At 44.4% G+C, this 21,803-nt stretch overlaps 2 protein-coding genes across 4 annotated transcripts in view; one reads left to right on the forward strand and one right to left on the reverse strand.

Annotated features, from left to right (window-relative positions):
• ABCC5 (ATP binding cassette subfamily C member 5) overlaps positions 1–13,139 on the reverse strand; it is a 165,823-nt gene extending 152,684 nt beyond the window's left edge. The window contains exon 1 of one of the 2 annotated variants that reach the window (XM_081830472.1): positions 13,003–13,139. The gene's annotated coding sequence lies outside the window, so the exon portion shown is untranslated. The remainder of the gene's footprint in view (positions 1–13,002) is intronic. The other variant, XM_081830487.1, reaches the window with a different exon arrangement.
• A 76-nt stretch (positions 13,140–13,215) lies between these two features.
• On the forward strand, positions 13,216–21,732 carry EIF2B5 (eukaryotic translation initiation factor 2B subunit epsilon). 2 transcript variants are annotated; one of them, XM_006738145.3, is made up of 16 exons: positions 13,217–13,452; positions 14,481–14,605; positions 15,449–15,634; positions 15,728–15,905; positions 16,190–16,270; positions 16,488–16,565; positions 16,835–17,147; positions 18,200–18,345; positions 18,570–18,711; positions 18,834–18,935; positions 19,113–19,220; positions 19,407–19,497; positions 19,799–19,922; positions 20,499–20,624; positions 21,039–21,149; positions 21,303–21,732. In XM_006738145.3, the coding sequence occupies exons 1-16, from the start codon at positions 13,267–13,269 to the stop codon at positions 21,360–21,362; spliced, it is 2,157 nt and encodes a 718-aa protein (XP_006738208.2). In that variant the 5' UTR covers positions 13,217–13,266; the 3' UTR covers positions 21,363–21,732. The 2 variants fall into 2 exon arrangements, with proteins under 2 accessions (XP_030889247.2, XP_006738208.2); XM_031033387.2 differs by lacking the exon at positions 16,488–16,565 and having other exon boundaries at positions 13,216–13,452.
• The last annotated feature ends 71 nt before the right edge of the window (positions 21,733–21,803 follow it).

Below are 21,803 nucleotides of genomic sequence, written 5' to 3' on the forward strand. Positions count from 1 at the left end.
AATAATAAGACTTGAAAGTCAAAATTACTCTTTGACCCATGGGCTACAGAATGGATGTTGTGTTAGCAGGCATGAAACAACATCAATCTCCTTCTACATCTCTGTCAGAGCTCTTGGTGACTAGACACTTTGTCAATGAGCAGTAATATTTTGAAAGAAATCTTTTTTTCTGAGCAGTAGGTCTCAATAGTGGGCTTAAAATACTTAGTAAACCATAACAGATAAACAGATGTACTGTCAACCAGGCTTTGTTGTTCCATTTATAGAGCACAAGTAGAGCAGATTTAGCATAATTCTTAAAGGCCTTAGGATTTTTGGAATGGTAAATGAGCCCTGGCTTCAACTTAAAGTCACCAGCTACATTAGCCCTTTATAAGAGATTCAGCCTGTTCTCTGAAGCTTTGAAGCCAGGCATTGACTTTTCCTCTCTAGCTATGAAAGTCCTAGGTGGATCTTCTTCCAATAGAAGGCTGTTCCATCTACCTTGAAAATCTGTCGTTAAGGGTAGCCACCTTAATTAATTATCTTAGCTGGATCTTCTGGATAACTTGCTGCAGCTTCTACATCAGCACTTCACTGTTCCCCGTTGTACATTTATGTTATGGAGATGGCTTCTTTCCTTAAGCCACATGAACCAACCTTTGCTAGCTTCACATTTTTCGGCTGCTGCTTCCTCGCCTCTCTCAGCCTGCATAGAGTTGAGAAGAATTAGGGCCTTGCTCTGGATTAGGCTTTGGCTTAAGGGAATGCTGTGGCTGATTTGATCTTCTATCCAGACCACTCACTTTCTCCGTATCAGCAATAAGGCTATTTTACTTTCTTATCATTCATGTGTTTCCCTCTAGTAGCACTTTTCATTTTCTCTAAGAACTTTTCAGAGTTTTATTTATTTGAGAGAGTGAGTGCTCAGGGGAAAGGGGCAGAGGGAGAGGGAGAGAAAAACCCAGGCAAACTCCACACTGAGCACAGAGCCCGATGCGGGGCTCAGTCTCACGAACCTGAGATCACGACCCAAGCCAAAACCAAGAGTCCAACACTGATCCAACTGTGCCAGGTGCCCCACGAACTTTTCCTTTGCATTCATAACTTGGATAACTGTTTGGTGCAAGAGGCCTAGCTTTTGACCTGTCTCAGCTTTTTACATGCATTCCTCACTAAGCTGAATCATTTCTAGCTTTTGGTTTAAAGTGAGAGAAGTATGACTCTTCCTTTCACTTGAACACTTAAAGGCCATTGGCCTAATTTCAATATTGTGTCTGAAGGAATAGGGAATCAGAGGAAAGGGAGAGAGACGGGGGTATAGCCAATTGGTGGCGCAATCAGAACACACACATTTATTAAGTTGGCCATCTTATATGGGCACAGTTTGTGGCACCCCAGGACAATTATAATAGCAACACCAAAGATCACTAATCACAGGTCATCATAACAAATATAACAATGAAAAAGCTTGAAATATTGAGAGAATTACCAAAATGTGACAGAGACAAAAAGTGAGCAAATGCTAATTTGAAAAACGGCACTGACAGACTTGTTCGATGTAGGGTTGCCACGAATCTTCAATTTGTAAAAAACAAAATCTGTGAATTGCAATAAAGCTAAGTGCAATAAAATGAAGTATAACTGTAAATGAGTTCAGCAAGATTATAGGCTACAAAATCAATATACAAAAAGCATTATATTTATATACATTAGCAATAAATAACCTGAAAATAAAATTAGGAATCATAAAAAATAGGATATTTAGGAATAGACCTAACAAAAGAAGTATGAGACTTATATTTTGAAAACTACAAAACACTGCTGAAAAAATTAAAGAGGATCTAAATAAATGGAAACATACATCATGTTCTAGATTTGGAAAACTTAATATTGTGAAGATGGCCATATTTCCCAAATTAACCTACAAATTCAACAAAATCCTTATCAAAATCCTAGCTGCCTTTTCTGTAGAAATTGACAAGCTGATTCTAAAATTCATATGGAAATGCAAGAGACTCAGAATAGCCAAAATAATCATGGAAGAGAACACAGTTGGTAGTCCTACACTTTCTGATTTCAAAACTTATTACAAACTAAAATAATCAAGATAGTGTGTTGCTGACATAAAAATAGGCATAGAGATCAATGAAATAGAATTGAGAGTTCATAAACAAACCCTAACATTTATGATTAATTTAATTTTTACAAAGGGACCAAGATAGGGGCGCCTGGGTGGCTCAGGTAGTTAAGCGGCCAGCTCTTGATTTCAGCTCAGGTCATGATCTCAGGGTCCTGGGATTGAGCCCTGTGCTTGGGGGGGGTAGGGGGCCTCTGTGCTCAGCCAGGAACCGCTTGAGGATTCGCTCCCTCTACCCCTCCCCCCACTCTCACTCTCTCTCAAATAAAAAAATAAATCTTAAAAAACAAAGGGACCGAAATAATTCAAAGTGGACAATAAGGGGCGCCTGGGTGGTTCAGTCCGTTAAGCGTCTGCTTTCAGGGGCGCCTGGGTGGCTCAGTCGTTAAGTGGCTGTCCTGGGATTGAGCCCCGCATGGGGCTCCCTGCTCAGCAGGAAGCCTACTTCTCCCTCTCCCACTCCCCCTGCTTGTGTTCCCTCTCTCGCTGTGTCTCTCTCTGTCAGATAAATAAATAAAAATCTTAAAAAAAAAAAAGCGTCTGCCTTCAGCTCAGGTCATGATCTCAGGGTCTTGGGATGGAGCACCCCCCCCATCAAGCTCCCTGCTCTGCAGGGAGCCTGCTTCTCCCTCTCCCTCTGCTGCTTACCCTGCTTATGCACTCTCCCTCTCAAATAAATAAATAAAATCTTTAAAAAAAAAAAAACCAAAGTAGACAAACAATAATTTTTCCAGCAAATGGTGGTGGAACAACTAGATTTCAATATGCAAAAGAATGACTTTGGATCCCCAACTCACACCATACACAAAAATTAACTCAGGCGTGCCTGGGAGGTTCAGTCAGTTAAGCCGTTAAGCATCTGCCTTCGGCTCAAGTCATGATCCCAGAGTCCTGGACTCAACAAGCCCCTGGTCCAGCTCCCTGCTCAGCAGGGAATCTGCTTCTCCCTCTTCCTCTGACCCTCCCCACTGCTCCTGCTCTTGCTCACGCTCTCTCTTTCTCTCAAATGAATTAAAAAAAAAAAAAAAACTTTAAAAAGATTAACTCAGGGGCGCCTGGGTGGCTCAGTGGGCTAAGCGTCTGCCTTTGGCTCGGGTCTTGATCCCAGGGTCCAGGGATTGAGCCCGGAGTTAGCTCCCTGTTCAGCGGGGAGTCTGTTTCTCCCTCTCCTTCCTGCTCGTGCTCTCTCTCGCTATCTCTGTGACTCTCTCTCAAATAAATAAAATCTTAAAAATAAAATTTTTTTTTAATTAACTCAAAGTGTATCACAGACTAAAAGTAAAAACTAAAACTCTTAGAAAAACACATAGGGGGGCACCTGGGTGGTTCTGCCTTCAGCTCTGGTCATGATCCCAGGGTCCTGGGATCTAGCCCCATGTCCTTGGGCTCCCTGCTCAGCAGGGAGTCTGCTTCTCCCTCTCCCTTTGCCCCTCCCCCTGCTTGTGTTCTCTTGCTCACTTTCTCTCTCTCTCAAATAAATAAAATCTTAAAAAAAAAAACTGCTTGTTTCTTTCCTTTTGCCTCCTTTCTGTTACAAATCCTCATCTCTTCTCAGGCAGATGCAGGCCTCAAACCAACTATGTTGATGTCATGTATTCAGAAAGATAGAGAAAAAAAGCACATTACTGGCTCTTAAAATATTATCTACAATTAAACTATTATGACACAAAGTTTGAGGCAGTGATTCTCAATTTTGGGGTTACAGATTCAGGGAACCAACCAGGGTTGACAAATACACAAAGATTGTAGATGGAATAAACAGTATCATATATATGTATATGATCATATGTCATAGGATATACACAGAATATATATATGTTTGTATAACTATTTTCAGAGGTGTTTTTAATTTCCAAATATATGGAGTTTTCTTAATTATCTTCATGTTATTGATTTCTAACTTAATTACACTGTAGTTAGAAACATGCTTTGTGTTGTTGTGAGTTCAAGCCCCACATTAGGCTTAGAGTTTACATTAAAAAAAAAAAAAAAGGCTTTTCTATGGGGAGCCTGGCTGGCTGGATTGGCAGAGCATGTGACTCTTAATCTTGGGGTTGTGAGTTTGAGCCCCACATTGGGTGTAAAGATTACTTAAATAAATAAAACTTAAAAAAAAAAAAAGGAACAAGAAAACTTGCTTTGTGTCAAATTTTAATGTACACATGAATCCTCCGGGGATCTTGTCAAAATGCAGATTTTGACCCAGGAGATTTGGAGGGAGGCCTGAATTTTTACAGGTTTTTTTTTTTTTTAAGTAGGCTCCATGCCCAGGGTGGGCCTCAGACTCAGGACCTTGAGATCAAGAGTCACACGGTCTACCAACTGAGCTAGCCAGGTGCTGCTGAGCTTATACATTCCTTTTTTTTTTTTTTTTTTTTAAGCTTATACATTTCTAACAGGCTTTCATGTGATACTGATGTTGCTCAAAGGACCATAATTTTCATGGAAAGGGTCTGTATAACACCAATTCCTTGATATCTGTTGAGATTTGCTTTATGTGTGATTAATGCTCACAAACATTCCACAGGCATCTGGAAATAATGTGTATTATTGGGGCGCCTGGGTGGCTCAGTCGGTTGAATGTCTGCCTTCAGCTTGGGTCATGATCCCAGGATCCTGGGATCGAGCCCTGCATTGGGCTCCCAGCTCAGTGGGGAGCCTGCTTCTCCCTCTCCCTCTGCCTGCCTCTCCCCCTGCTTGTGCTCTCTCTCTCTGTCAAAATAAATAAATATTTATTTAAAAATAATAATGTGTATTAGTCACTTATTGAATGGTGATCTGTATATATCTATTAAATCAATATGGTTAATTGTGATATTCAAGTCTTCTGTATCCTTATTCATTTATCTTTTTGATCTACCAAATACTGAGAGCTTTATTTAAAATCTTTTACTACAAGGGTGGATTTGTCGATTATTTCTTGTTGTTTTGTCAGTTTTTACTTCATAGGCTTTGAAGCTTCATTTTTAGGTCCACAGAATTTGAAACATTTTATCTTCCTGGCAAATTAAAGCTTTATCATTACAAGGTGACCATTTTAATTTCTAGTAAAATTTACCAACAGATTTGTTTTGAATAGTATTTGCCTGGTGTATCTTTTTTCATCTTTTTACTTTCAGCATTTCTGAGTCCTTATGTTTAGGTATGTTGATTGTAAACAGCATTTTGTTGAATTTTAGTTTTTGATCCAGTTTTTACATGAATAATAATAAGATCTTAGAATGTCTGAACTCTAATCATCACCTTCCTGACTTATATGTATAATTTAGCACTTTCTTTTTTTAACCCCCTCAATTTAGATATTAATATTATTTTATATCATCAATATTTGTTTAGATTTACTTACACATTTACAATTTTTTTTTACTAGATCTTCCACTCTGCATCTCAGACCTTTGTTCTGGAATTTTCTCCTTCTGCTTGAGGTATATCTTTTAACAGTGCTATTCAATATGCTGTTCCAAATGGTGGAAATAATCAATATCTGCATTGTCCAATATACAAGCTGCCGGCCACATATGATTATTGATCACTTGAAATGTGGCAAATGTGACTCATTACTGAATTTTTTATAATTTTAATTTAAATAGCCATATGTGGCTAGTGGCTATTGCCCTGGACAGTAGAACTTAAGAAGTTCCATTAAAAATGGTCTTTTGTTGATTAATGGTATGTTTTTGTTGATCTGAAAATGTATGTATTTCACCCTTGTTCCTGAAAGATAATTTCTCTGGGAAGGGAATTCTAGGTTGACAATATTTTCTCTTAACACTTTAAAGATGTTATGCTAGGGGGCGCCTGCATGGCTCAGTCGTTGAGCGTCTGCCTTTGGCTGGGGTCAAGATCCCAGGGTCCTGGGATTGAGCCCCGCATCAGGCTCCCTGCCCCACATGCATCGGGCTTCCTGCCCTGCATGCATCAGGCTCCCTGCTGGGCGGGAGGCCTGCTTCTCCCTCTCCCACTCCCCCTGCTTGTGTTCCCTCTCTTGCTGTGTCTCTCTCTGTCAAATAAATAAATAAAATCTTAAAAAAAAAATTGTTATGCTGGGGCACCTGGGTGGCTTAGTCAGTTAAATGTCTGCCTTCGGCTCAGGTCATGATCCTGGGGTCCTGGGATCGAGCCCTGCATAGGGCTCCCTGCTCCACGGGGAACCTGCTTCTCCTTCTCCCTTTGCCTGCCGCTCCCCCTGCTTGTGCTCGCTCTCTCTCTCTGTGTCAAATAAATAAATAAAATCTTCTAAAAAGTAGAATAAAATAAACTAAAGATGTTATGCTATTTTCTGGCTTCCATTTGTGCTCTAGTGAAGTCAATCTAATTTTTGTTCCCCTTTAGATAATATATATTTTCTCTCTGACTGCCTTTAATTTTTTTTTGTCTTTGGTGTTTTGCAGTTCTGCCACCAGTAAGTGCCACAGTGTTGCTAACATCCTCTGGCCCACCAGACTCAGGATCTCCTTCTTGTCCAGGTATTAGGGAACCTCTAGTTATTTCTCCAGGTAGGCTCTTAATTTTTCTTTTTTAAAGATTTCATTTATTTATTTGACAGAAAGAGACACAATGGGAGAGGGAACACAAGCAGGGGGAGTGGGAGAGGGAGAAGCAGGCTTCCCGCTGAGCAGGGAGCCCGATGCGGGGCTCAATCCCAGGACCCTGGGACCATGACCTGAGCCGAAGGCAGGCGCTTAACGACTGAGCCACCCAGGCGCCCCTCCGGGTAGGCTCTTTAGGAGGGAGTTACCACAGCAGAACCACAGGCACCTAGTGACCTGCCTCTGTGGTAACCAAACATTTCAGTTTTCCAAGGACTGAGAGTTTCCTTGAGTCCAGGATGCAGGAATTTCAGTGCTAAAATTGGGATAGTCCTGGACAACAGGGACAGCTGGTCACCCTACCTGCTTCCTCTCCTTCACACCACAGCCCTCCGCCTCCAGAAGCACACATGTCCCTTGGGGGGGGACTGAATAAAGAGCATGTCAGGTATAGGGTCACACTGTTCCTACAATCCCTGCTCCACCAGGATTCAAGACTCTGATAATCAAGCTGATCTATTAACCATACTTTTTTTCTCTTGGCAATGCTGTCTCAGGAACCCTATTGGCTCTCTCCCCATCCACAAAGCTCAAGCCATCTTCAAGAAAACTGGTCTCAGGGGCGCCTGGGTGGCTCAGTAGGTTAGGCAGCTGCCTTCTGCTCAGGTCATGATCCCAGTGTCCTGGGATCGGGTCCCGCATGGGGCTCCCTGCTCAATGGGGAACCTGCTTCTCCCTGCTTGTGCTCTCTCTCTGTCAAATAAATAAAATCTTAAAAAAAAAAAGGTACCTGAAGAAGTCTAAGGTAATTGCAGAATAGGTTGGTGCACAACACAGCAATGACCTCTAGGGGGTGGTGGTGCCCAACTCCGGCATCTTATCAAGGCCCAGCCCAAGTATTTTATGTCAATGACTATTTTCCCTTTTTTCCCCTCCCTTCTTCTCTACCCTTAAGTTTTTTTAAAGATTTATTTATTTGTTTGTTTTAGAGAGAGAGCCTGCGTGCACACGCAAGCAGGGGTGGGGGAGGGGGGAGGGGCGGAGGGAGGGAGAGAGGGGGAGAGAGAGAGAGAGAAGCAGACTCCCAGCTGAGTGTGGAGCCCAACACAGGGCTCAATCTCACACCTAGAGACCACAACTTGAGCAGATATCAAGAGCCAGATGCTTACCATTAAGCCACCCAGGCACTTATTCCCTTAAATTTTTGAGTGAAGTTTCTTTTGAATAATCCCAGTCTGTTTTGTCTGAACTATAGAAGGTTTAGAGGATATTTTTTTCCTCAACTCTCAGCTTGGAAGACAAAGAGGATTGTTATACCTATAGAAACTAGTTTTATCACTGAAAGTGATAGTGAAGATTCCAGGGAGGGAAAAAAAAAAAGAAGAATGGGAGAGAACTCAGACCTTTAGTTATTCTGTCATTTCCTAACAAGCTAGGACATGAACAGTAAAAACCTCAGCTATAACATATTTAGAACCCTCAACTTTCAGAACAACGACTCCAGATCCAAAAGTAACTAGAAAAATAAACAACACTTGTGGCAGTGAACACTCGGCTCTAATTACTAAGCCACAAGTAAGCCCAGCTGAGAAGAACAAAAGGCTCTAAGATTTACTGTCAAAGTATTCTGATCCACCAGCTTGAAGCGTGCAATCACCAGAGTCCTGACTCTTTTTTTTTAAGATTTTATTTATTTTGGGCGCCTGGGTGGCTCAGTTGGTTGGGCGACTGCCTTCGGCTCAGGTCATGATCCCGGAGTCCCAGGATCGAGTCCCGCATCGGGCTCCCTGCTCGGCGGGGAGCCTGCTTCTCCCTCTGACCCTCCCCCACTCATGTACTCTCTCTCTCTCTCTCATTCTCGCTCTCTCAAATAAATAAATAAATCTTTAAAAAAAAAGATTTTATTTATTTTTTGACAGAGAGAGAGACAGCGAGAGAGGGAACACAAGCAGGGAGGAGTGGGAGAGGGAGAAGCAGGCTCCCCGCTGAGCAGGGAGCCCGATGCGGGGCTTGATCCCGGGACCCTGGGATCATGACCTGAGTCGAAGGCAGACGCTAACAACCGAGCCACCCAGGTGCCCCTAGAGTCCTGACTCTTTAGTAATGCCTAGAAACGGCCAGCTCTTGTGCATGTATCAAGGGTACCCTGCAGGGGACATATTCTACCATTATTTTGATATCTCTGTAGTAGAACCTACGGAGGGAAAAAAAAAAAGTGCCATTTAGAAGTTAAAAGAAAACAGGAGAAAAAACCTCATGACATTGGATTTGGCAATGATTTCTCAGATATGACACCAAAAGTACAGGTAACAACAACAACAACAACAAAAAGATAAGTTGGACTTCACCAAAGTAAAAACTTCTGTGCATCAAAGGACATTATCAACAGAGTGAAAAGGCAACCCATGGAAATGGAGAAAATATTTGCAAATAATATATCTGATAAGAGATTGATATCCAGAATATATAAAGAACTCCTACAACTTAAAAAAAAATTAAAAATGGTCAAATAGACCATTTCTCCAAAGATACGCAATAGACTTTAATAGACCAGAATGCTGGTTGCCAGAGCTGAGGGAATGAGGAGCTACTGTTTAATGAGTACAGAGCTTTAGTTCTGCAGCTCATGAAAAGAGCTCCATGGATGGGTGGTGGTGACAGTAGCACAACAATGAGAATGTCCTTAACACTACTGAACTGTGTACTTAAAAATGGTTAAGACTGGAAATTTTGTGTTGTATTTTACCACAATTAAAAAACAAACCAGGGCGCCTGGGTGGCTCAGTTGGTTAAGCGACTGCCTTCGGCTCAGGTCATGATCCTGGAGTCCCTGGATCGAGTCCCGCATCAGGCTCCCTGCTCAGTGGGGGGTCTGCTTCTCCCTCTGACCCTCCCCCCTCTCGTGCTCTCTCTCATTCTCTCTCCCGCAAACAAAAAAAAAAGGATGTTAGGCAAGCGGGCGCCTGGGTGGCTCAGTCGGTTAAGCAACTGCCTTCGGCTCAGCTCATGATCCTGGAGTCCCGGGATCGAGTCCCGCATCGGGTTCCCTGCTCGGCAGAGAGTCTGCTTCTCCCTCTGACCCTCCCCCCTCTCATGTGCTCTCTCTCTCATTCTCTCTGTCAAATAAATAAATAAAATCTTTAAAAAAAAAAAAAAAACCAAAAAACCCTACAAGCCTCAGCTTGGGAGAGCCTGAAATTACTTTTATTTATTTGCTCAAAGTTGTCTCATCAGACTCTCACTTACTGACTAGCAACAACCCATCATTCATTCAACAAATATTTATTGAGCATGTGCCATGTGCCAAGTATCCTTCTAGACACCTGGGATACAGTAGTGAATAAAACAGATGGAAAGCCCTGATTTTCACAGAACTTACATTCTAAACTGATTGATATTCAAGACCCATTTTGAAACTTTAACGCTGATATATTAATTTACAAAAAGAACCAGAACTGATAGTTGACCAAAGAAATACAAATGGTCTTTTAACATGTGAAAAGATGTTCAACATTTCTCAAAATAAGGGAAATGAAAATTAAAAGTGCACTTCTTTTCCTCTATGGATTGGCAGAAACTCCGAATTGTTGACAACATACTCTGTTGATGAGGCTGTAGGGAAACGTACTCCCATATATTGCTGTTGTAAGGACAAAAAGACACATTTTCCATGGATAGCAATTACGTAATAATTAAACATCTAAGCCTCAGAAGGCTTCCCAGTGAGTTCAACAGCGTTATCATTTGCCATGGGAATTGTATCCAGTTTGAACCAGTCACTCTCCTTTAAGAATGAATTCTAAGAAATGAATGCAATTTATAAAGATATCAATATCAAGGATGATTGTTACAGCATTACCTGTAATAGCAAACCTGCACACACACACACAAAAAAGTCTGAACATTTATCAACACATACTCTCTTTCAAATAAATAAAATTTTTGGAAAAGAAAACAAAAGAAAATTTTTTTAAAAACAATAACTCCCCATTTCCTTGTCCCAGTCAGCCCCTAGCAAACACAATTCTACTATCTGTTATGACTCTTCTAGGTACCTCATATAAATGGAATCATACAGTATTTGTCTTTTTGTGACTGGCTTATTTCATTTAGCATAATGTCCTCAAGGTTCATCCTTGCTATAGCTTATGTCAGAATTTCCTTCCTTTTTAAGGCTGAATAACATTCCGTCTTTTTTTTGTTTATTTGTTTGTTTGAAGGGCTGAATAACATTGTCATATGTATATCTCACATTTTGCTTATCCACTTATTCGTCAATGGATACTTGGTTTGCTTTCCATTTTTTAGCTATGGTGAATAATGATGCTATGAACATGAGTGTATAAATATCTGAGTCCCCATTTTCACTTTTTTGCGGTATATATCCAGAAGTAGAATTGCTGAATCATATGGTAATTCTATGTTTAATCTTTTGAAGAACCACTGTCCTGTTTTCCACAGTGGCTATTCTGTTCTACATTCTCATCAACAGTGCACAAGGATTCCAATTTCTCCACATCCTCACTGACGCTTGTTATTTTCTGTTTTGTTTTGTTTTTTTTATAGTGGCCATCCCTAAGTATGTGAGGTGACATCTCATTGTATTTCTGATTTGTGATTCCCTAATGTTTAGTGATGTTGAGCATCTTTTCATGTACTTTATTGGCCATTTGTACATCTTTTTTGAGAAATGTTTACTCAAGAACTTGACTCATTTTTGTTTGGATTTTTGTTGTTGTTGAGTCGATTAATTTTGAAACAAACATTCTCTCTGAGACCCATCTGAATCCCATTAAAAACCTCATCTAGGGGCACCTGGGTGGCTCAGTCGTTAAGCGTCTGCCTTCGGCTCAGGTCATGATCCTCCTGGGATCGAGCCCCACATCGGGCTCCCTGCTCTGTGGGAAGTCTGCTTCTCCCTCTCCCTCTGCCCCTGCTTGTGTTCCCTCTCTCACTGTCTCTCTCTGTCAAATAAATAAATAAAATCTTTAAAAAAAAAAAAAAACAACTCATCTATCCAGTTGCCTGTCTACAAAATTAGAAGGACTGGATTTATCACTCACCACCTTCCTGGGTCACAAGAGTCATTTAAAAATGTCTAAAACTGGACCTATTTTCTATATGCTTCACCACCACCACTATCACCATCACCCCACCTCTGTGTGTACACGCACCCGCAAATCACTAGCCCAATTTAGTCATCCTTTTTTCTCTTTCTGCCTATGGATTTGTAGGACAGTAGAACAGCATTCTCTTCAATGTACATAAATTCAATTGAAAACTTTTACTGAGTTGCCTTTTCTTTCCTTCTCCAGGCTAAATTTTCCAAAATCCTTAGGAAATGGTTTTTGCCCAGCGCTCTCATTCACTAGTATGGAGAAGAAATGAAAGATCTCCCCGGTCCCACGTGGAAACAACAAATCTAAGCCTTCTGAACCTCAAATCCCAACAAGCAAGGCGGGCATGGGTGGAAACAACGTTTGCAGAAACTTTGCAGGATAAGCGGATCGTGGAATTCGGGCAGTTCTGGGCAGAAAGCGCGCGCGCGGTGCCTTGCGGGAAAGCTCCTGACCTACCAATGCCGCCCGAGCTGCGTTGCCTCGCTTCCACCGAGTCCCCACCGAGTCTGGCTCCTCAGCAGGCCTGGTTTTCTCCCCGCAGCCACCGCCTTCTTCCCCAATCCTCCCACATCTCCCGAGCCTACGGCTTTGCGCCTCTGTGCTCGCAGTTCCTTCCGCCTCCAAGGCTTAACTCCAGTCCCACTCAACTCTCTGGTCACCCCAACTCCACTCTAAGACAGAGTAGGGTTTCAATAAATGCTGATAGGCCGAATGAACGAAAAAATGAAGAAATCATAAAACAGTAACTTTTATCCCCACTTAACTTGGCAGAAAGACTGGAACTATGAAGTGGGACAGATTCGGTTCCAATACCAGTTCTTCCACTTAGTAGCTGGGGGAAGTTCACCCCTCTGAGAGTTCAAGAAACCAACGAATGAATAAGATGTTCTCGCAGAAATGTGTGAAGAATTAAATGACTTAATGTTTGTATCGTCCCCTGGCCACCATCAACGCTCAACAGAATTACTACTCTCCCTACTATATCACGTTCTGTATTTAGGTAGACTGTGAGTCCCCTGAGGGAAGGGGATGTCTGAATGGGTTCCGAGCTCCCCAAGGTGCCGGGTCACATTTACGTGACTAGAATGTAGATGGAGGACTACAGTTGTTAACATGCTCCGGGCAAAGGAAGATTACATATTCCGAATGGATCTGGCTCCCTCGCAGAGACCCCAAGTCCTACCATCCCGCAAGAATCTCGGCTTGCTCGCGTACGAATGAAGGCCTACTGTACCTGCAATTCGAGTCTGTGGTCCATTGGACTCCACCCCACCCCGCGCCTCAACCCGCCGAGCCAGCCCGCGGCGCACGGTTTGCTCCTCCCAGCTCACACCTCAGCCGGTGCCCGCGCCTAGGGGACACGCCTGCGCACTGCTCTCTCCCCGTCTCCTCCCTCCTTCCCCTTTAGTCCATCGCGTTTCGAGCGCTGGGTCCTTTTTGTCCCCTACTGCGAGCGGTGTCAGTTTCCGTGCGGAAGTGGTGGCCGTGAGGGAAGAAGATGGCGGCGACTGCGCCTGGTGCGGTGGCTAATCGGGCCAACAAGCGAAGCGGCGCTGGGCCGGGAGGCGGCGGCGGCGGGGGAGCCAAAGGGACCGAGGAGGAACCGCCGCCACCCCTGCAAGCAGTTCTGGTGGCAGATAGCTTCAATCGCCGCTTCTTCCCTATCTCCAAGGACCAGCCTCGGGTGAGGGCCGCGCGCGGGAGCAGCCAGAGGGCCCGAAGGTGGCCGGGCTAGCAGGTTATCCTTTCGGCTGCCTAGTGAGGAGTGCTCTGGCAGATGGGCACTCGTAGTCCTGGCCACCTGAGGTTTGGAAGGCGTGCAGAGGGTTAAATGTAGAAGCAGTGCTTATGAGAAGCCTTTACATGGGGATTCAGTGCTTCAGACGGAGGCTGTAATGCCTTTAACTGTGCAGTGGAAAAAGATCCTTGGGTGAATGGGAATAACACTTCCTTTCGCCTGCAAAAGGGTGGTCATATACCTAAAAAAAAAAAAAGCAGACTGTTAACAGTCTAATCCCATAGTAACAGCCGTCTTGAATCTTGGAGGGTGTGCTTTTTTTCTTTCCAGGTTTTAATGACAGCTGGTGCCATCTGTCAAAAGGAGGACAGAGCAGGTTTAGTGGCTGGTTGCCAGCAGACCCAGTATTGTCTAGATACTGGGGAATTGGACCGAGTTAGTTTTAGGGATTGCTGGGTCACTCAGCGGTCCCCAGTTAAGTCAAAGACAGGGAGCTGCATTCAGTTCAGGAAAAATCCTAACTCCCCACTCCTCCCAAAAAACCTAAAGGTAGTTCATTTGGGACAAGTGATTGGGGTGGCCAGTCTCTGACTCCCCTTAGAAAGGTATCAAGGAAGGAAATTTTATGGGGGAAATGGACTTATCATTACTTAAGTTTCTGGAGATATGATTGATTTTTAGTATTTTCCTTTGCCAAGGTGGCCTGCTGTTCTGTAGCAGCTATGTCCGGTGCTAAGCAAGCAGATTCCATGCTTACTATTAGATTCTCACCGTAGATTCTTATGCTTAGAGGATGCCATGAACATCAAAGGCAGGGGCCTGATTACTTTTCACTTGAGAAGATAAAGTAAAACGATGGTGTTTGGAAACACTGGTAGGGAAGTGAAAATTGTGCTTAAGTGGAGGAAAGAATAGTACCTAGAGGCCCTCCGTGGATTCAAGACTTCAGACTTTTTTCATCTTCTACCTTCCAGGTCCTCTTGCCCCTGGCCAATGTGGCACTAATTGACTACACTCTGGAATTTCTGACTGCCACAGGTGTACAGGAAACCTTTGTCTTTTGTTGCTGGAAGGCTGCCCAAATCAAGGAACATTTACTGTAAGGCTCTGCAACTTTTCTTTCCATGTTTCACCATTTTTTCCACTTCCCTTAGGATGGTTATAACTAAATAAGGGGAAATTGTGAGGGGAAAAATATGTCTATTTGGATTCCATCATAAGAACTAAGGGCTTTCTCTTCACTTATCAGGAGGTGAGCAGCTAAAGTTGTAACGAAGATTAAAGAATAGCATTTGGATTTTTTCTGGATCTCACTTATAAAGTTTTGTCCCGTAGGTTTTGTTTTTATCTAATGGCTCCGGTATGCAAGTTGCAAGACTAACATCTTTGTTTTTCCACTGAGCTTCTAAATATTGAGCTCTTTCTCATCTTTGTATTCCCAGTGCCTAGCTTCGTACAAAGTACATAGTAAACACTGTTAATTAACAAATGTTTGATGAAATCTTCTTGAAAAAGAGTGAATCTCAGGATTTATGGAAGTTCAGGGAATAAAGACTAGGATATTAGCATGGTGTCCTTTAGACAGTTCCTAAGTTTGGTTTGGACTTTGATGGAGAGAAGTGGCATGGAAAGTGTGTTCCCAGGATATTTTGTATACTCTAAATCTCAGCAGGATTTTGAATTCAAATCCGTGTTGGGGGACAGGTGTCAGGGTATGGAGAAGAAATAACCATGTTTCTCTAACCCATAAAACAAGACTGGTGACACAGGATGCTGAAAACATTAATTACAGTTCATAAATCTCTTTGAAGTAGAGGATGCTGGCAGGAACCCCAAAAAGCCATAGAGAAGGGGTGTGAATGTTGAATGGGTGAGAAAAATAGGGAAGCTCTACATGATCTTTATGCTTGATTTGCTCATTCCCCTCATCCCCTTCCTTTAGGAAATCCAAGTGGTGCCGCCCTACATCCCTCAATGTGGTTCGAATAATTACATCAGAATTATATCGATCACTGGGGGATGTTCTCCGTGATGTTGATGCCAAGGCCTTGGTGCGCTCTGACTTCCTTCTGGTGTATGGGGACGTCGTCTCAAACATCAATATTACCAGAGCCCTGGAAGAACACAGGTCAGGATGGGAAGATGGTAGGGACAAAGGGTGTGTGACCAGCAGAGCCCTAAGACTGCTGTTTTGCTGCTCTCTCCCTCCTATACTTTATAGATTGAGGCGGAAGCTAGAAAAAAATGTATCTGTGATGACAATGATCTTCAAAGAGTCGTCCCCTAGCCACCCAACTCGTTGCCATGAGGACAATGTGGTAGTGGCTGTGGATAGTGCCACAAACCGGGTTCTCCATTTCCAGAAGACCCAAGGCCTTCGACGGTTTTCTTTTCCGCTGGTGTGTGGGTATCTGGGTCCTTGAGGTGGGAGAGTGACAGGCTTCAGCAGGAGACAGGTTAAAGTCCTTATACCAGGCGCCTGGGTGGCTCAGTCAGTTAAGCGTCTGCCTTCAGCTCAGGTCATGATCTCAGGGTCCTGGGATCGAGCCCCGCATCGGGCTCCCTGCTCGGCGGGGAGCCTACTTCTCCCTCTGCTCCTCCCCCTGTGCGCTCTCTCTCTCTCTCAAATAAATAAATAAAATCTTTTTTTTTTTTAATAAAGTCCTATACCTTCTCCCCACAGAGTTTGTTCCAGGGCAGTGGAGATGGAGTAGAGATTCGCTATGATTTACTGGACTGTCATATCAGCATCTGCTCTCCTCAGGTGAGCTTTTCAGGGCCAGGGTTGCACATCCAAAGAGTAGAACTCTGAGTTCCACAGTAAATAGGTGCTGTCATCCTGACTCCAATATCCCATTGGGAACCTTTTTGGGATTCTGGTCCTTGTCCAGCTATCATAGGGTCTGATAGGTCTGTAGGGACTTATTTTTGTTTCCAGAGAATAGCACTCACCTTGGCCCCACCCAACTTCCCCCCCACAGGTGCCTCAACTCTTTACAGATAACTTTGACTACCAAACTCGAGATGACTTTGTGCGAGGCCTGTTAGTGAATGAGGAGGTAAGAAGGCTCCCGGGCCTCTTTAGAAGAGGACTATGATATTATCCCATGCTGATGATAACTTTTGGTCCCCTTTTGTGTTTTATGGAGCCTTAGGATGAAGGAAAAGAGCTGCAGGAGAGAGGGAATCAGACACAAAGAAAAATTTTAGCCATTTGGCTATGACATTGAGGGGCAGAGGGGAACTTAAGGTTAAAAAGAGTTGTACCTGGGTGTGTTCTTCCTCTCTTACTTGCTTAGGCTACCTCCCTTTCCTTCTTCCCATTCAGATCCTAGGAAACCAGATCCACATGCACGTGACAACTAGGGAATATGGTGCCCGGGTCTCCAACCTGCACATGTATGCGGCAGTCTGCGCTGATGTCATCCGCCGATGGGTCTACCCTCTCACCCCAGAGGCGAACTTCACTGACAACACAACCCAGAGCTGCACTCATTCCCGGCATAACATTTACCGAGGGCCTGAGGTCAGCCTGGGCCATGGCAGCATCCTGGAGGAAAATGTGCTTCTGGGTTCTGGCACTGTCATTGGCAGCAATTGCTTTATCACCAACAGTGTCATTGGCCCCGGCTGCCACATTGGTGAGCACAGGGGGGAAGTCAGGATGGTCATTCTAGGAGCAGGAACCTGGGGTGGTGGGGGGCATGTAGAGAAGGATACAAAGGGATAAGTCCCTGAGAATAAGGAACTAGAGTGGCTACCTTAATAAAGGAGGGAATGGGGATGTGAAATTTGTGGCCTTTAATATGTGGCCTGTGAGCCTCTTACTGGGTGACTCTTCACATTCCAGAGTACCCTATTCACATTCAGGACCAAGTGGATAATTAACATGCAATAATAACATCTGTTTGGTGCATTGCAGTTTACAAAGGGCTTTGGCATACATTGTTTCATTTATCCTCACAAAAACCTTGTGAAGTAGGTATTATTTATCTCCAGTTTATAGCCAAGCAAACAGGCTCAAAGAGGTTGTCTCCCTCAGGGTCATAGGTAATGAGAGGTAGTGCTAGGACTTGAATCTAAGTATTCTAAGTCCAGTGTTCTTTTTACTCAACCATAACTGCCTGGTTGGCCTCTTGGTAACTCACTTTGGTTGTAGGAATGGGATGCTTCTAATGGAACTGTCCTTTAAAAGAACAATAAGATTCTAATTATAAAATGTACAAGAAGGGGGTGCCTGGCTGGCTTGGTTGGTAGAGCATGCAACTCTTGATGTTGGGGTTGTGCGTTTGAGCCCACGTTGGCTGTAGAGATTACTTAAAAATAAAGTCTTTAAAAAAATTAATTAAAGTGTACAAGAAGAGATGGGAAATTTTAGTTCTGCTTCTAGATGTGGATATGATTCTAATAAGGTTCTTGAGTTCAAAGGGGTCCCCAGATATCTTAAAGGTTCTCAGGTTCTTAAGTCCGGTATATAGTCTGTGATTGTTGTAAACCTGGTGGAGGATGGTCATGCTAAGCACTGTTCTATCCTCGGGCTGGAGTGTAGAGGGGGAGAGGGTGATTCTGGTGAATTGGGGGTGGAGTATCAGAGCTGGATGGGAGCCATGCTGGTATCAGTCAGCCCTATCCTCCAGGAATGGCCCTGGTCTGGAACCCTGAGTGACCAGGAGTACTTCCTGTTCTGAGCCAGGTGATAACGTGGTGCTGGACCGGGCCTACCTGTGGCGGGGTGTCCGAGTGGCTGCTGGAGCACAGATCCATCAGTCTCTGCTCTGTGACAATGCTGAAGTCAAGGAACAAGTTACACTGAAGCCACGCTGTGTCCTCACTTCCCAGGTGAGACCTGCTCCATACTGCACAAAGACCCCAAACTGAGTGGTGGTCATGCTGAGCCAGAGGGGCCTTATGTCCACCCATGATCCAGCCTGAATTGAGAGTCCAAATCCAGTGGATTTATTTGTCTTCTAGTTAGCTTAGTAAAAATCGCTCTCGTTGTCAGGATGTACCTTTCCCCAACACACTAATGAAGCTGTGTCACCCACTCTTTTTGTGTCCCCTAGGTGGTGGTGGGCCCAAACATCACGCTGCCTGAGGGCTCGGTGATCTCTTTGTACCCTCCAGATGCAGAGGAAGATGACGATGATGGCCAGTTCAGTGACGATTCTGGGGCTAACCAAGAAAAGGAGAAAGTGAAGCTGAAAGGTGTGAGGCTAATTAGGTGTGGGGCATCTGTGTGTCTCTCTGCCCCATGGGAAAACCAGTGTTTCTTCCTGGAGGGATTGTGCTTCTCCTATGCGTTCACTAAAGATCACTGCCTTTTCCAGGTTACAATCCAGCAGAAGTCGGAGTTGCTGGCCAGGGCTACCTCTGGAGAGCTGCAGACATAAATGTGGAGGACGAAGAGGAACTACGGCAGAATCTGTGGGGTGAGCGAGGCCTTATTCCTGTCACCCCCCCTTCCCAGGTCAGAATATTCTGATGAAAAGTGAACACTTCAGAATCCGCCTACTCGTTCATTACTTTATACATTCAGACAGGACAGATATATTCCTCTTTGTCAACAGCTCTTACTTTTCTTTTTTCTCACCCTTATGGGTTCTCAGGACTCACGATCAACGTGGAAGAAGAGAGTGAAACTGAAAGTGAGCAGAGTGTGGATTCCGAGGAGCTAGATAGCCGAGCAGGCTCCCCACAGATGGATGACATCAAAGGTGATTGGCCAGGGGAGCAGTGTGCTGGGACAAAAGAAGAAAACCGCCGAGTTTGTTCTTTGTCTGGATCAACTAGCCAAAGACTTGTGTTTCTCCCAGAAGGGTTTGGTATAAAGTCAGGACTAGAGAACTTAAAGCATTCTGGAGTGTTACTGGTTCATGAACTTACTCGTGCTCTGATTTCAGTGTTCCAGAATGAAGTCCTGGGAACACTACAGCGGGGCAAGGAAGAGAACATTTCTTGTGACAATCTAGTCCTAGAGATCAACTCTCTCAAGTAAGACCAGCCCTCCCTCTTTCTTCTTTCCTCCGGGTAATCCCAGGCAGGTAGAGGTTCTCTCCTATTCCTTTCCCAAATAGGAACTGATTCCCTCAGCATCCCAAATGGACAAGGCCAGTAGCATTAGGAGCAAGGAGAGCATTAGGTTCCAGCCTCAGCACAGACTTTCCCCTGCCAAAGCCCTCCTCTTGCATGTGGTTCCAGCCGACTTTTCCCCCAGTGTCCTGCCAAAGTCATAATCCTACAGCAGGCTAAAAGGGCCAGTGAAGGCCCTGGTGTCACCTCCATCTCCCCACAGGTATGCCTACAACGTAAGCCTAAAAGAGGTGATGCAGGTACTGAGCCACGTGGTCCTGGAGTTCCCCCTGCAACAAACGGATTCCCTGCTGGACCCAAACCGTTACGGTGCCCTGCTGCTTCCCGTGAGCAAAGATCGGGGCTGGGTACAAGGGACTGGGTGGAGGCATATCCACGTCCTTGCCATGTTTCACTTTAAAGGAAATAGGGAGTAGAAGGTCTTATTGTGGAATATGTGTTACTTGTGGTTCCTTTCTCCTTGCCTTTGGATGCAGATTGGGTACTAGAGCAAACTTGGCTGGTCCAGAGAAGTCAAGTTAGGTTCAATACTGAGTGCTCTTTGAGACTCCAGGATTCAGACCATACTAGACCCCAAAGGTATGCCCAGAATAGACCTGGACTTTTATATTCTCCGACTGAAATGATTTGACCCAGAATGAGATCCTTTAGGCTGGTAATAGGTATTTTGAGGCAGCCTATAGCATCTGACCCCCTTTCACTTTCCCTGGGAAATCTTTTCTTTTTTGCCAGCCCTGACTGCCAGGGTTGACATGATTCCTCAGGCCTGTATCATCTCCCTCTTGTTTTCTCATATCCTGAAAGTCCCATGTTTTCAGTATTGACTTTCTTTGCTATCCAGGTATAGGTGCATGCTTAGGAATATATTGCAGCTCCTTGCTCCCTTCTCCTTTCTTCCATAGCTGCTCAAGTCCTGGAGCCCTGTTTTTAGGAACTACATAAAGCGTGCAGCTGATCATTTGGAAGCATTGGCAGCCATTGAGGACTTCTTCCTGGAGCATGAAGCTCTTAGTACTTCCATGGCCAAGGTGAATACCACCTCGCCCAAGTCCTGGATTTGCTTGGAAACAGGTCTTGGCTACCTCCATGGAGACACAAAACAGGCCGACATGAATCCAGTATAGGATTTGATTAATAGCACCGTTCCACCCCTATTATTGTGCTGATTGCTGGGATAGTACAGCTGGGAGCCAGGCTAGTAAGGCAACCATTTGGGGATTATCCTGGCGACCTAGCACTAGTTCCAGAAATTATACCTGTCCCAGTAGCAGAGTGAAAAGCTCATTTTAGTCTCTTTTAAAAGCAACTGCTTGGTGTTTTAAAGGAAGCTGACAGTCTGGTAGAGAGAGGTGCTAAGATCTTGCCTCCTCTTCCTTTGTTATCTATTATATCTTGCTGGATTCTGCAAGGTCCCTGAGATCTCTCCTTTTGGCCTTGTGCAGGTACTCATGGCTTTCTACCAGCTGGAGATCCTGGCTGAGGAAACAATCCTGAGCTGGTTCAGCCAAAAGGATGTGACTGACAAGGGCCGGCAATTGCGCAAGAACCAACAGGTGAGTCAGGCCGCCCTCCTGTCACCACGGTGGTTGTCTGGTCCCCTGGCTCTTGGCCACAGACTCCAGAGTGATTGGTCCCTGGGACTCTGTGGCTGTTAAAGATGTTTATATGCCCCTCCCTCAGTAGCTCTCCACTCTGCTTCCTTACAGCTGCAGAGGTTCATCCAGTGGCTAAAAGAAGCAGAAGAGGAGTCATCAGAAGATGACTGAAGTTGCACTGCCTGCTTCTGTGGGTGTGGTTGATAGCCCTCCTGGTTTCTGGGCCAGAGCAAATGAGAAGCTAGTTGCAGAAGGATGAGTGACCGCCATCCAAGCAGAGACTTAAAGGAGCAGACGCTGGAACTACAGTATTCTTCCCACCGCCAGCAACCACGTGCCTCCCATCCTGACCGCAGAGTTGGGAAAAGGGAAGTTGGGCTGGAACAGAGCTCTGCCCAAGGAGGAGCAAAGCAGGCCCTGCAGTTAGAGGAAGCCCAGGGGAACACTTTTGTGCTCTGGCTTTCTCAGGGAACAGCAGAGAGCAGCTGGCCCTTTCTGCTGCTTGTATTTGTTAATATTAAAAAAGAGAGAGAGGGGTGTATTTGGTTTCTCTCCAATTCTGACTGATCAGCTCTTGATGTAGGTGACCAAAGAGTTCTGAACCTGGCAGCT

Source organism: Leptonychotes weddellii, chromosome 1 (assembly GCF_054177405.1).
Source record: "Leptonychotes weddellii isolate Sample4059 chromosome 1, ASM5417740v2, whole genome shotgun sequence".
In the NCBI taxonomy this organism is placed as follows: Eukaryota; Metazoa; Chordata; class Mammalia; order Carnivora; family Phocidae; genus Leptonychotes; species Leptonychotes weddellii.